General features: G+C 32.6%; 2 protein-coding genes across 3 annotated transcripts; both read right to left on the reverse strand.

Annotated features, from left to right (window-relative positions):
* Positions 1-316: 316 nt before the first annotated feature.
* LOC105641635 (RNA-binding (RRM/RBD/RNP motifs) family protein) lies at positions 317-6146 on the reverse strand. Of its 2 annotated transcripts, XM_037636951.2 has the most exons (7): positions 5923-6146; positions 5659-5761; positions 5278-5348; positions 1188-1379; positions 938-1065; positions 763-841; positions 317-614 (listed from the first exon to the last, which is right to left on the reverse strand). In XM_037636951.2, the coding sequence occupies exons 1-6, from the start codon at positions 6034-6036 to the stop codon at positions 793-795; spliced, it is 657 nt and encodes a 218-aa protein (XP_037492879.1). In that variant the 5' UTR covers positions 6037-6146; the 3' UTR covers positions 317-614; positions 763-792. The 2 variants fall into 2 exon arrangements, with proteins under 2 accessions (XP_037492879.1, XP_089575901.1); XM_089719775.1 differs by having other exon boundaries at positions 317-841; positions 5923-6142.
* Positions 6147-8356: 2210 nt separating this feature from the next.
* Positions 8357-12181, reverse strand: LOC105641637 (ABC transporter G family member 1). Its single transcript, XM_089719774.1, has 8 exons — positions 11696-12181; positions 11351-11430; positions 10161-10625; positions 9966-10052; positions 9636-9761; positions 9318-9512; positions 9141-9227; positions 8357-9050 (listed from the first exon to the last, which is right to left on the reverse strand). Exons 1-8 carry the CDS (start codon positions 12084-12086, stop codon positions 8424-8426), a joined length of 2058 nt encoding a protein of 685 aa, XP_089575900.1. The 5' UTR covers positions 12087-12181; the 3' UTR covers positions 8357-8423.
* Between the last annotated feature and the right edge of the window lie 74 nt (positions 12182-12255).

Consider the following 12255-nt stretch of genomic DNA (forward strand, 5'->3'; position numbering starts at 1 on the left):
ATCCATCACTTTCTCCTCTCCTCTCCTGGATCTTTCTTGATATACTAATTAAAAACTTTAAAGTATTTTTAAGTATTTTCGATCCTTTTTCAAAACATCCAGGCACAAATAATTGTAATTTTCTTTTACCAGTTCATGAATTATACCTAACTATTTCTTGTCAATCACAAAAACACCCAAAAACAGTGTAACGGTTTTAAAGAAGAAAAAATTGAGGATTATCCTCAAAACTTGCAATGTATGAATCAAAAAAAAAAAAAAAAAAAAATCCATATAAAGCATTCGTTATCCCAACATGCAAATCCAAAATACAAACTAATCGATGAAACAGTGTTACCATTATTCGTATCATTATATAAATTCAACAGTTACCTACAAAACACAAACTGCCAATTTTAACTTTTGTTAATACAGGTGTATAAATTCTCTTATTTAATTTGAAATGTGGTAGGTTAAAATAGAAGGGCCAAAGTTTCTATAACATAAAGAGTACAATCCAAGAGAGAAGAAGAATGCTTCAACCAAATCTAAAATACCAAATGCAAATTTCCTCATTCAAATCTTCTAAATGCAGTAACTCCTTGATAAGGACGCGGCATGCCATCACGGATCACCTATGAATTAAAACTTTCATCGCTCTTTTATGTCTAGAGTTATATATAACAGCAACGATAATACCTATGCCAATAAAGCATCTGTTTTTGCCCTCTCAACGGATAATAAAATCAAGGCAGGCTAAAGATCCCAAATGGAAACAATCACCTGATATACTTCGCCAATGTTAACAGTCATCTAGTAGTAAGGCATGTATCGCATTGGCCTTCTAAACCTAGGAACCTTCCTGCAACCATTTGAGGCAGCAGAACATTAAAAAAGTGATGCAATGAATAATAAATGAACAGTCACACCGAAACGAGAAGTGTGGGAAAAAACATACCCATATCCATAAGGGGAGTAGAAATAAGGGGGAGCATATGGCCTCCTAAACCGGTAACCAATGTAAGGATTGAACCGCCTAGGGCGATATTGTTTCATCCCAGGAACATTGGTCCTTTTGGGCAAAACCTGAAAGCATATCATGTATGAAAAAAACAATAATTATAAATTAAAAAGCAAAATAATATATTTCAATCCAACCCCCAATTGATAAGCTTTTCAATTTATTCAATAAAGGAATAAAGACTCACCTTCAATTGACGTCCATGTAGCTCAGATTCATTCAGGAGCAACGCCTCCTGTATGGCTTCTACTTCGAGAAATTCCACATAAGCAAAACCCTTGGGCTGACCAAACTTGTCTGTCAGAATAGTAACCCTATTTACTGTACCACAGGACTGAAAGTGCTGCTGCACTTCTTCAGGTGTGCATGCATAATCAACCTACAGGACGAAATTCAATGCAAGGTTTGCATACCAAGTTGCATCAGCAATACTTACATGAATACAAATACAAAAAATTTCCATGCAAGTATAGATATTCCATGTGCTATCATTTTTCACATATAATTTTTCAATGCTACATGCATGATACAATTCACAAGACTCATGGTCATGCAAACAAAGAATATAGATTTAGTAAAATCAAAAAATTAAAATGGCATTGAGTGAAGAAATAGTTTGTCTATTATTACTTTGTTAAAACAAGCAATAGAGTGTCCTATGTTTTGTTCATGCTAAATATTTCACTCTGATCCAGCACGTTCAACATTTTTGCACTAATAACTTTTATTTAAGATATCTATGAGTTCATAATTCAAATTTTGAACTGCAGATTAGCCTCACAACTATTTTCAAATCTTTTTGGGTGATGATTTGAAAATTAAACAACATCTAGCAATTTTCAAATAATCACTCAAGGGAGCATAACAGCAAATAAATCTACCAAACCATCTTGTCAGAGTCCATGCATCAAACTTTTACTCTCTAAAGCGTCACTCATTCTTATCCCCAAATCCATAAATTCAAACACAAATTTACAAAGTAGCAAGATATCTATTTTCATACACCAAATCATACCACCACCATTCCTTTTTTCAAGCAGCTCATCTTTACTTTGAGCATTTTTCCTCTGACCAATATAAGCACTTTTCTCTTCCTTGCCCAACCTCTTCTTACTCTTTTCTTGAGAGAGAAAAAAAAGCATCACTGTGTTTCACCCTTCACTGAATAAACCAGACAGTTACACTGTTGCTTTAATGCTTCTCCTTCCGCATAACAATACAATTACAGCCACTGAAATTCTGTAGTTCACTGCAAAAACTAGTGATAATCACAACTCATCAAACAAAGCCTTAATTAACCATTTAGGATGAGCCCCTGTCCATATGTTTTATCTATGGGCTGCATTCTTTTAGACAAGTAGTGATCCTCTGTTGATTTCTATTCCACCTTCAAGGGCTGGAAACTGGCTAAATAGTGCCTCATTCAAAGCTTACAGCAAATATTAGCAAACAATTCCAACAATTGCTTGACGAATCCACGTCTTTTCATGATAAATAAAGACTGAGTAAAAACAACTTATTAAACACATAAATATACTTTTGTAGAAAAAATTGCAACACAAAAAAGTTCTGAAACTCTAAATTTAGTACGAATAACAAAGCTTCCCATAGAAAAGAGCTTTTGTAATAAAACACCAATAGTAATAGGAAGTTAAGACATCTAAAATGTCATTGATAAACAGATAGCACATGAAATCATTTATAGTAGCTCTTATGATTGAAGAAAATTCCAGCCGATTCAACTGAAAAGTTCATCAATAATTTTAGTGCTTCCAACTCATAATAATAAGAGCTAATTAACTGATATGTAGAAAATGCTTTTAGAGAACAAAACAGACAACACAAGGTGCATGACATTTTGTATTCACAAAATTGTCATAGCTTGAAATATTTACAATTTTCGAAGAGCTGTTTTTCTTCAGTTCAAATAACACAATAATTCATGTTGCAACATCTTATGATATTATTAAGACTTTAGCGAAAAGAAAAACGTAACGAAGAAGTGCCCATAGGGAACAATAGAATCAAACAAGTAAAAACAAGCTGGTTTGCATTTTAAGAACTCATTGTAAGTTCACTTGTAAAGAGTAAATGCATATTTACCAAATATTGCTGATATTTTGGATAAAAAATAAGTAGTAGACAAGAGATTATGACACCACAAAGAAGCAACAATCTTACACCCTTCACCACATTTGCCCAACGATCACACATTTCAGAAGCACCAACCAACACCAGCAGTGACGAGGCTCTGCAGTCTGTAACTTAGATTGCCTGTCCTGACTTTCCTCTGCTCTTCAATAGGAATAACTTCCGTTCTCACATACCATGGTTGAAGCATCTCAATTTACATACCATCTCGTGCATTCCAGCAACCTCCAATAAGCCTCTTGTTGGCTTTCATACAACAACACAGCTTTGCGTTATTTTCTTATTACACTTTGCTTTTCCTCTCTCTTACCTTTCATTTTTCCTTTTCCTTTTTTTTCAATATCTTTCTTTTATTTTTCCATTTCTTTTCCATTTCTTTTGTATAGTTTTTTTTTTCTTTTCTTCTTTTCTTTTTTTTCCCTCTCCAAATGTTCTTTCATTCCTTTTCTTTTCCTCTTTTTTATTTTTTTTTTGTCCAGTAGATTCATCATATTATCCCCTCATTTTTCAACTAATATGTTTTCATTTTCATTTCTTTTCACTATTAGCATGCAGGAATTTTTAATCTCTCTCTAAATACAAGCTTATTTAAAGCAAAAAATGACTTTGGCCCACCCCCAAAAGACAGTACTACTATTCCAGCGCTAACAAACAGAGAACCTGAAGAATAAGGAGAACCCTGCGATCATAGTAAGACATAAAGTCAAACCATGATTCTGAATGATAAGAATCCAAATCAACAGAAAAGGCAAGGAAATTAGTGTAAATAATGTTTTCAAATGATAAACAAAGCCCATGAGCAAAGCCTTAAACTCAAAACCGAGGTCTACATACGATACAAAACTTGTAATAGATTGCTCACCAGAAGGGAGCCAGAAGTTTGAAGCAGGGATGACTTTCCCTTTTTTTTTCCCCTTTCCCTATTTGTCGTGCATGGGGAGAATTTGGTACATTGTTCTATTATTGAACACAGCACTAATAAATCTTACAACAGCTAAAGTTCATAGCCTCACCCTTATATCTATATTCATCATATGTAATCCTCCATTACCAATTCATCAATTCAGAGTTGGTTAATGGTTGAGAATATCCTTGACTTGAAAAAGACAAAAACATATTCAGATTTAAAAGAGGCCAGTAAAATCATTTTAGGTCTGAAATATTAAATTATTAAGTAGAGATTAATAGCAATTGGTAAGAACCTATACCAAGCAACTGTATGGTTTTCCGTGGGGCTCCATCCCACTTTGTTAATATGAATAGAAATATATAAGACAAGATTGGAGCAATGCCTGTTCTTCAACAAATGAAAAGTTTAAGAACTTATGAGCCACTTTGCAAATGATCATTTAACTCATCTCCATAATTTACTTGCTCAATGCCAGTGAATTGTTTTATAGGAATGTTTTATATAATCACTAAGAAAAAATTTCAAGAGGTTAGAATCTATATGAGCCGCTTTGCAATTTGCCTTCTTTTCCATGGCTTTCAAAAGCATAAAATGGTGCATTGACAACACATAACCAGACCGGCAAAAAGCAACCTGAAATCATATACTCCTATCAAATGATTTCCAACATGGATGATGATCAAGGAGTCTATTACAAACCCCTACACTTTAGTACCAGATATCAATAACCTACAACCCATCTGTTCTTTTTTCTTCCATGGGAATGTGCGTGTGCATGTGCCTGATCCTGATTTTCCTATAAATCGATACAACCTGGAAGCTGTGCCTCCCACATACATGAGTATTCTACCTACATAACTTATAGTGATGGATGGAAGAGGGATAGTAATTCAGGCACAATGAACCAATGACCGTGTTTAAGGTTAGGTAAAGAAAGCAAACTTAGGGAGCAAATTAAAACTCACAAAACCAGCTAAGATATCATATTCAAAAGAAAATCATTGATGACTGATGCAAAAATGGCAGAACTAGTTTCCTAAATTAGCCAGGGAAAAACAAAAAGTTGCAAGCATTACAGAGAAAAGAAATTTGATTGGGGGCTAAAAAAACAGAGTACCATGCAACTATAAGAGCACAGCTAGACATTAAAACAAGCTTACTGGAAAATAACATTGGTAAAAAAGGCGGGTAACCAAACAGAGGAAAATTTTCTCACATTGCCAACAAACACAGAACGAGAATCCGCTTCCTCTCTATTGGCTTGGTTAACAGCTGCACTAGCTGGATCTGTATACAGACGACGCAGCAAAGCAACAAATATAAGTTTTACACTTCCAAACAAGCAAAAACTGAAATAAGAGATCAGCTATAGACGACAAGAAGAAATTTGAAGAAAGAATTACATATTTGACATCAACAAACTTGTATACTCAACAATCAAAAGCAGCAGGAACAACCAAAATAACCAATTAATAAGACTATGTTTGCCTATCAAAATTCCGAGTAATCAAATAAGGACAGACAAGTAGATCGAAATTCCTCTACAAATTGGGGGGAAAAAACTTGTAGCAAAAGACGATAAAAAAGAAGTCAACACCTTGAACAGCACCCATCTCCTTCTCTACTTTAGCTTGCATCTCACGAAGAGCCGCCGCTTCTTCCTCCATCTCCTTCAACCTCTTCTTCATCTCATCCAATTCCTACATCATTGTCGAACAGACATGAATCATTAAGGAATTATATGCAAGTGATATATTTAAATGCGTTTTAGCTACAGAATCCCCAAGATCGATTAAATCAATCACTAGGGTTCTTATTATTTCTACAACTGAAATCGAAAGAGAGAGACAGAAAGAAAAACCTTGACGGCGTCGTCATCGGCGGCCGCCATATCTACGTCGGCGTTGTGAGGATCCATGTCGCCTTCCACGTCGGGAATCTCTCCACCGTACACCTCATGCTCCTCTTCCTCCATGTCTCTCTTTCTCCTGATGTTTCTACAAGGTGGAAGATTAGTTTCAGTTCGGGATATTCAGTTTACGTGGTTTGGGACACCATAGCCCTATAAGAAAGGAGAATTGAATGAGTCATACGCTGTCGTTGCGTCCGATGGAAACAAAAAACGTCGTAGTTTGCTAGGTCCCTTGCTATGAAGTCCATATTCCACAACACTCGAGACTTCCCAACGGTTAGGCTAAAATCTTAGTTCTGAACTTGCCTATACGCGTTTGAAAACAAATTAAAATAGAAATTTTTTTTAATAAATTTTTCATTTTTATCTCTTTTTTCTCTGAGAATAATAGAAGTATCTCATTTGAATAAAAAGATATTTTTCGTTAATTTAATTTTTGAATAAATCCATAAATTAAATTTATAGATTTAATTTAGACGAGTCAGTCCCAAAATCTTATGGCTAAAAAATTATTATCAACTTTAGAGTGCTAAACTTGGTTTGGAAAGAGAAAAAGAGAAATAATAAAAGAAAATAATAAGAAAATTTCAATTTTCTTTTCAGCTATTTCGATATAATAAAGAAAAGAAAAAAAGAAAAGAAAATTTATTTTCCTTTACAAAGAACAAAATTATAAAACATTGAAAGTTGACTTTTTTTTAACAAAAAAATTATTAAAAATTGACAATTATGATATATAAATAATGAGTATTTAAGAAAGAATTAAAATTTATTATTTAATTTGGGTATTCAAGTAATTTAATAAAAATTACTCTTTTTTTTTTCTTCATAATTTTCTCCAAAATTAGATAAATATAAAACATATGGTCTCTAGTGATAAATAAGTGAAATTTTACTCCATTCAATATTTTCCTCTTATTTTCCAAGCAGAGGAAAATAAATTTCTTTAGATATTTTTCATAATTAGTTCCCTCCATACAAAAAAACTATTCTTATCGAAAAGTTTAGAGACTTTGAGAAACCTATCATATTATTTGAATTGTAATTTTTAATAATAACCTTATACTTTAGCATAGACGGATCTAAATTTTTAATAACGAATTTTTAAAGACCTATCATGCTTTTATATTTATCTATAGCAAAGAACTATAACTCAAAAGGATGATGGATGCTTAAAAAACTCTAAAGCATGGGGTATAAAACTTTAAAGTTAAAGGACATTCATGCATAGGCCAAATCTTATATTCATCTTCCGTTACAGTAACACAATCACTTTCAACATAGAAGAAAGCCAACACAAAAAAAGTAGGTGGTTATTATTCAGATAGCAATTCATCTCTTTCCTATTTTTCTCTTATCCAATTGAAAGAATTTGTATTAAATTCTATAATTTTTCCATTTCAAATTACCTCAATACCCTTTTACTCCCTCCGTCTAAAAATAAGCCTCATATTTGCGAAAGAATCATGTCCACAAATAAGTATCACGTTTGTGCATTTTAGAAATAATATTTTTTTTTTCGTTTTTACCATTTTAATTATTGTAATTTCCAAAAATCTCTCTCTTTTTGTTATAAATAAGGATAATATAGTCAATTTACTCAAATTTATTATAAATTAGACAAATTAAATGGCTTTCTTAAGGGATAAGAAAAGTGCAAATATGACACTTATTTGTAGATAGAAGGAGTAATTTTCTCAAATCCTAACATTTCTTTTGGTGTTAGTAGGATTCAATAAATAAGTGTAAAAATTAAAAAATGTAATGAATTCTTTTTTGAATTCTAAAAAATGACATTTATAGTGAAACCAGAAAAACTTGAAATGCATTGGATGAAGTGTTATTTATGTGTGGATCTAATACACGAATTTACATATTGCACTCATGGTCCAATCTAATCTGTAAATTAAAACATGATTGACTCAATTCAAGTTATTATTATTTTTAAATCCATTAGATTGAATCAGACCGAGTCTGGTTATAACAAATTGTATATAACTACTCATGATCTATCTAAATTCACATTTATTCTAAAATTTCAACGATTCAAATCCATAACAGATTAATCCCAATCAAAAATAAAAAATCTTTAACCTAATATAAATTAATAAAAATATAAAATGGTCAGAAGCAGATTGAAAGCTAAGCAGTGATAATTCAAAATTTTTATTTCAAAGTTACTTTTTAATATAAAAAGAAAATCAATATTATAATATCACAACGAATTATACATTTTGCAACAACTTATTTATATTATTATACAATCAACTTGATTTAATTTTTATTATTCATTTTCTCCTGTTGCATATTCATAAATTATATACACTACTAAGATGACCTGAAACTAACTTCGAAATGAAATTAGTCTTGTACAAAGAGCGTGAAAATACTAAAAAAAAAAAAAAAAAAAAGGAAACCCTATTAGTATTCTTAGAGATCTATCTCCACTGTCAAGAACGAGCACTAACAAAAGCTTTGATGATAGGCTTAAGCTTCTCAACTAATTTTATGATACCCAAAAACATAAGACGATAAAGAATCACCATTCCAAATAAAATAGTAAGATCAATCCATTTCGAGTAACCCATTTCTACTTGCCAAAAGCTTGTCAAAATTTCTTCTCCACTAACAGTAGCTGGCCCGCCAACTTTATCATTAGGAAATGTCAATCCTTCAAATTCATTCTTATAAAATCCTTGATTTGCATACTTATGAAATGCAATATAGTACATTGGATATCTCCAGAAAGGCTTAGGAAGATCCTCAGGTAACCGAAAGAACCCTCCATTTAACATCATCACTCCTTGAATTCCAGCGCCTGTTATAATCCCCATCAAGAAATCTGGTACTATACTCGCAACCATCATCATCAAGCTTTCGACGAGCATCATGCATATGAAGAGTAATAATGTGAAGTAGACAAAGTGATCTATGCACTTCTGAAGACCAACCAAGTAATAAGCTATAGCTCCAGGGATTAAGGAGATCATAAATAGATATGGAAGGGAAGAAAATGTATTTCCAATGACGAAAGCACCAACACCATAATGCCCGTTTAATCTTTCTCGTCCAAATATCTGGTTTTTAGTAAAGAAAAAAAAATCAAATCATAATGCTGGCCCGCGCGAAGCCAGGATTTAAATTTGAGGTGGAGAAATGAGAATTACCTTCATATCTTCGACAAAAGAAGGGAATCCACCAATTGCCATGAAAGTCAAGAATGCAGCAACGAACATAAGCATTGAGCCTCTAGCCTGAAAATTCAGTACAGTAGTCGATATAATTAAAACTATGATGCTCTTGAATTTGAACCATCAAGCAGTTATGTAATATGTAATATATACCTGAATTGAACCATATGTGAAGCCTATATCATGGAAGATTGTCCCTACACATAGACACAGTGCAATATAGATTGCAAGGCGAAGCCAATAATAGCCTAAGTCACGATACATGTTAATGAAGGACCTCTTCGTAAGAACAACGCATTGTGTAATGAAGCTTGCTTGGCTTCCTTTCTTCCCCAATATTTCTCCATTCTTCAATACCAAGAAAATAGAATATTAAGTGAAGTTTTATGTCATTAAATCCCTTTTGAACACGATTTTTCAACCATTTAAATTGACAGCTCTATATATTCATCAATATGTGTGTGTGTGTACCTTTTTCGATATATAAGCCACTTGGTGTTGAACATCCTGGTAAATCTCTGATGATTTATATGACTTGATAAGCGTATTAATAACATCCTCTGTGCTTCTGCAACCGCCAGGCCCTTGTTCAATGTCCTTATCATAAATATAAAAATTTAGTTAAATGTAAGTTTTTTCTAAATGACGGAGAGGACTTGAACCAGGGTTTTTACATTTGCACTCTTAGGCTAAACCTATATGACTACATATCAATTGTTTATGTGAAATGAAGAGGATAATATTCAAGAGGAGAATATTCCATATATTTGTGTTGTTTATCCGAAATTAAAATTTATTTACCACATCGAAGTCCTTGTTTATGGTCCTAAGGTAGTGATCTGATGGATTCCTGAGAGTAGGGCAAGGGAAGCCATTTGAGGAGAAAAACTGCAACAAAATGAAATTTTATATAATTAATTAATTAATTAATTTCTTGAAAAAACAAAACTATATCTTTTAAAAAAAAAAAAAAAACCAAAACTATATATATAGTACCTGTTCTGCCATTGTAACGGGACCAAAATAGACTGTCCTACCAGAAGACAGCAAGCAAAGATTATGAAATAGCTCAAAAACCTCAGTACTAGGTTGATGGATCGATGCAATAACGGTCTTTCCATCTTGCTTAGCAATTTTTACAATACGGTTCATGACATGATAAGAGGCTGCACTATCAAGTCCACTCGTTGGCTCATCAAGAAACAGAAGCTTCGGGCGAGTCAAGATTTCAATGCAAATGCTAACTCTTCTCTTTTGTCCACCACTAAGGCCTTTTGAGCTCCAACCTCCAATTCTAGTGTTAACTGAGTCTTGTAAACCCATTTCTCTTATTGTCGTTTCAGCCCTTTCCTTCTTTTCACATTTTGACATGGAATTTGGTAGTTGAAGCTGTGCTGAGTAATATACAGCCTCTTTTACTGTTAACGTTGACATTAGAGTGTCGTCTTGAGTCACGTATGCCTGAACGATCACAAACCAGAGTTACGAAGCACCAGTAAATATTAGTATATTTATTTGGTTAATTTAGTTTAGACTTAAAGTTTAAACTCGAGACTTTTCAGCTTAAAAGTTGACGCTGGTAATCAATAATTATAAAGTAAAAATTTATTTAAACCCAGTTCATGGTCCCATTTATAAATCAAACCAAATAACTCAAATTAAAAATTCTTATTAAAACGAGGTATTTCTTCGAGAGCGGAGTGCACATATTATACATTTATCAACTGTGATGATAAAATTAAAAAAAAAAAAATCAAGTCCAATTATTTAAAAGTTGCAATTAAACTTAATATGAAAGCAGCCGTTGTCCATTATCTATATGTATATATACCTGTATTCATATACTTATAAAGAGCCACTCAAAAACATGTTTGAATTTAGCAGAATTGGTAGAAAAATACTGACAGAAAAGGGTATATATAAAATTGCAAAATCTCGAAACAACGTTGTTCTCGTTATCAAAAAGAGTAAAAACAAATGGAAGTATATAGTTCATATAATATTATTAACTCCAGGCCCATTCAATCAACTTCATACTTCTTCTTTTCTGAGAGTCAAAATTAAGGACTGGATGTATTTTTTTGACGTTTATTTTAAAAATTGTGATTTGCCAGCTAAAAACATTATTTTTTCAATATGCTGGAATAATATTTTTAAATTTTAAATATTTGAGTAATTTTTCTTACCGATGTTCCAAAGGCAAGGGTCTCCTGACGACCATTGACTAGGATTTTCCCACTCTGTTTTACATTTGAGGTTAACCTCCCTGCAATAAGTTCTCCTCATTAGCTTCTAAACCGGCAACAATAAAATAACATTAGTAGTACGTAACAAAAACTAATTAATTGTAAATGACAAAAAAAGTACTTCCACCAGTTATAAACAAATATATAATCTTTTTTCTTTTCTAATTTATATATATGAATAGAATCTTAGTTTGAACGTGTATATATATCAAAATATGAAAAAAAGAATCAGTATAATATATATATATATATATATATATATATAAAGAAATGAGCATTACATACCCGCCAATGCATCGAGAAGAGTTGATTTTCCACAACCTGAAGGTCCCATAATAGCCAACACCTCTCCTGGCTGAGCATATCCAGTTAAACCTTGCAAAATTGGCCGGCGGACATTTCTCCGGTCACCTGCTACCGTAACCCACAAATCGTTCCATGTCAAGAAAATACCCTTTTGCTGAATATCTCCTTTTAAGTTCCCAACAGCCGGTTCCATCTCAATACTTAGAGATGGTGGCTTGTAACTTTTACACTTAAAACTAAATGGAAATATTGATTCCTCGTTAAGTGAATGATTGCAGTCTTCATCTTCCTCAGGATCTAACTTATCGTCTTCAATTCTCGCCGGGCTTGGATTTGGTGTCCATATGGGAATTGTAGTTTTAGAATCCATTTTGCTAGTAATACTTTTAGAGCAGAAGATGTTTTAGAGATATTGAGCTTTCAGGTCATGTTTTCAATATTTATAGCCTGCGAGTATTGGAAAGTAAAATGCAAGCTGGCCAAATTCTGTCAAATTTTTAAAATAATTTTAAATGAAAAAAATAAAGAAGCTGTTATAA

The sequence above is a fragment of the Jatropha curcas genome, chromosome 3, assembly GCF_041381405.1.
Source record: "Jatropha curcas cultivar XTBG-Jc1 chromosome 3, XTBG_Jcur_1.0, whole genome shotgun sequence".
Lineage (NCBI taxonomy): Eukaryota > Viridiplantae > Streptophyta > Magnoliopsida > Malpighiales > Euphorbiaceae > Jatropha > Jatropha curcas.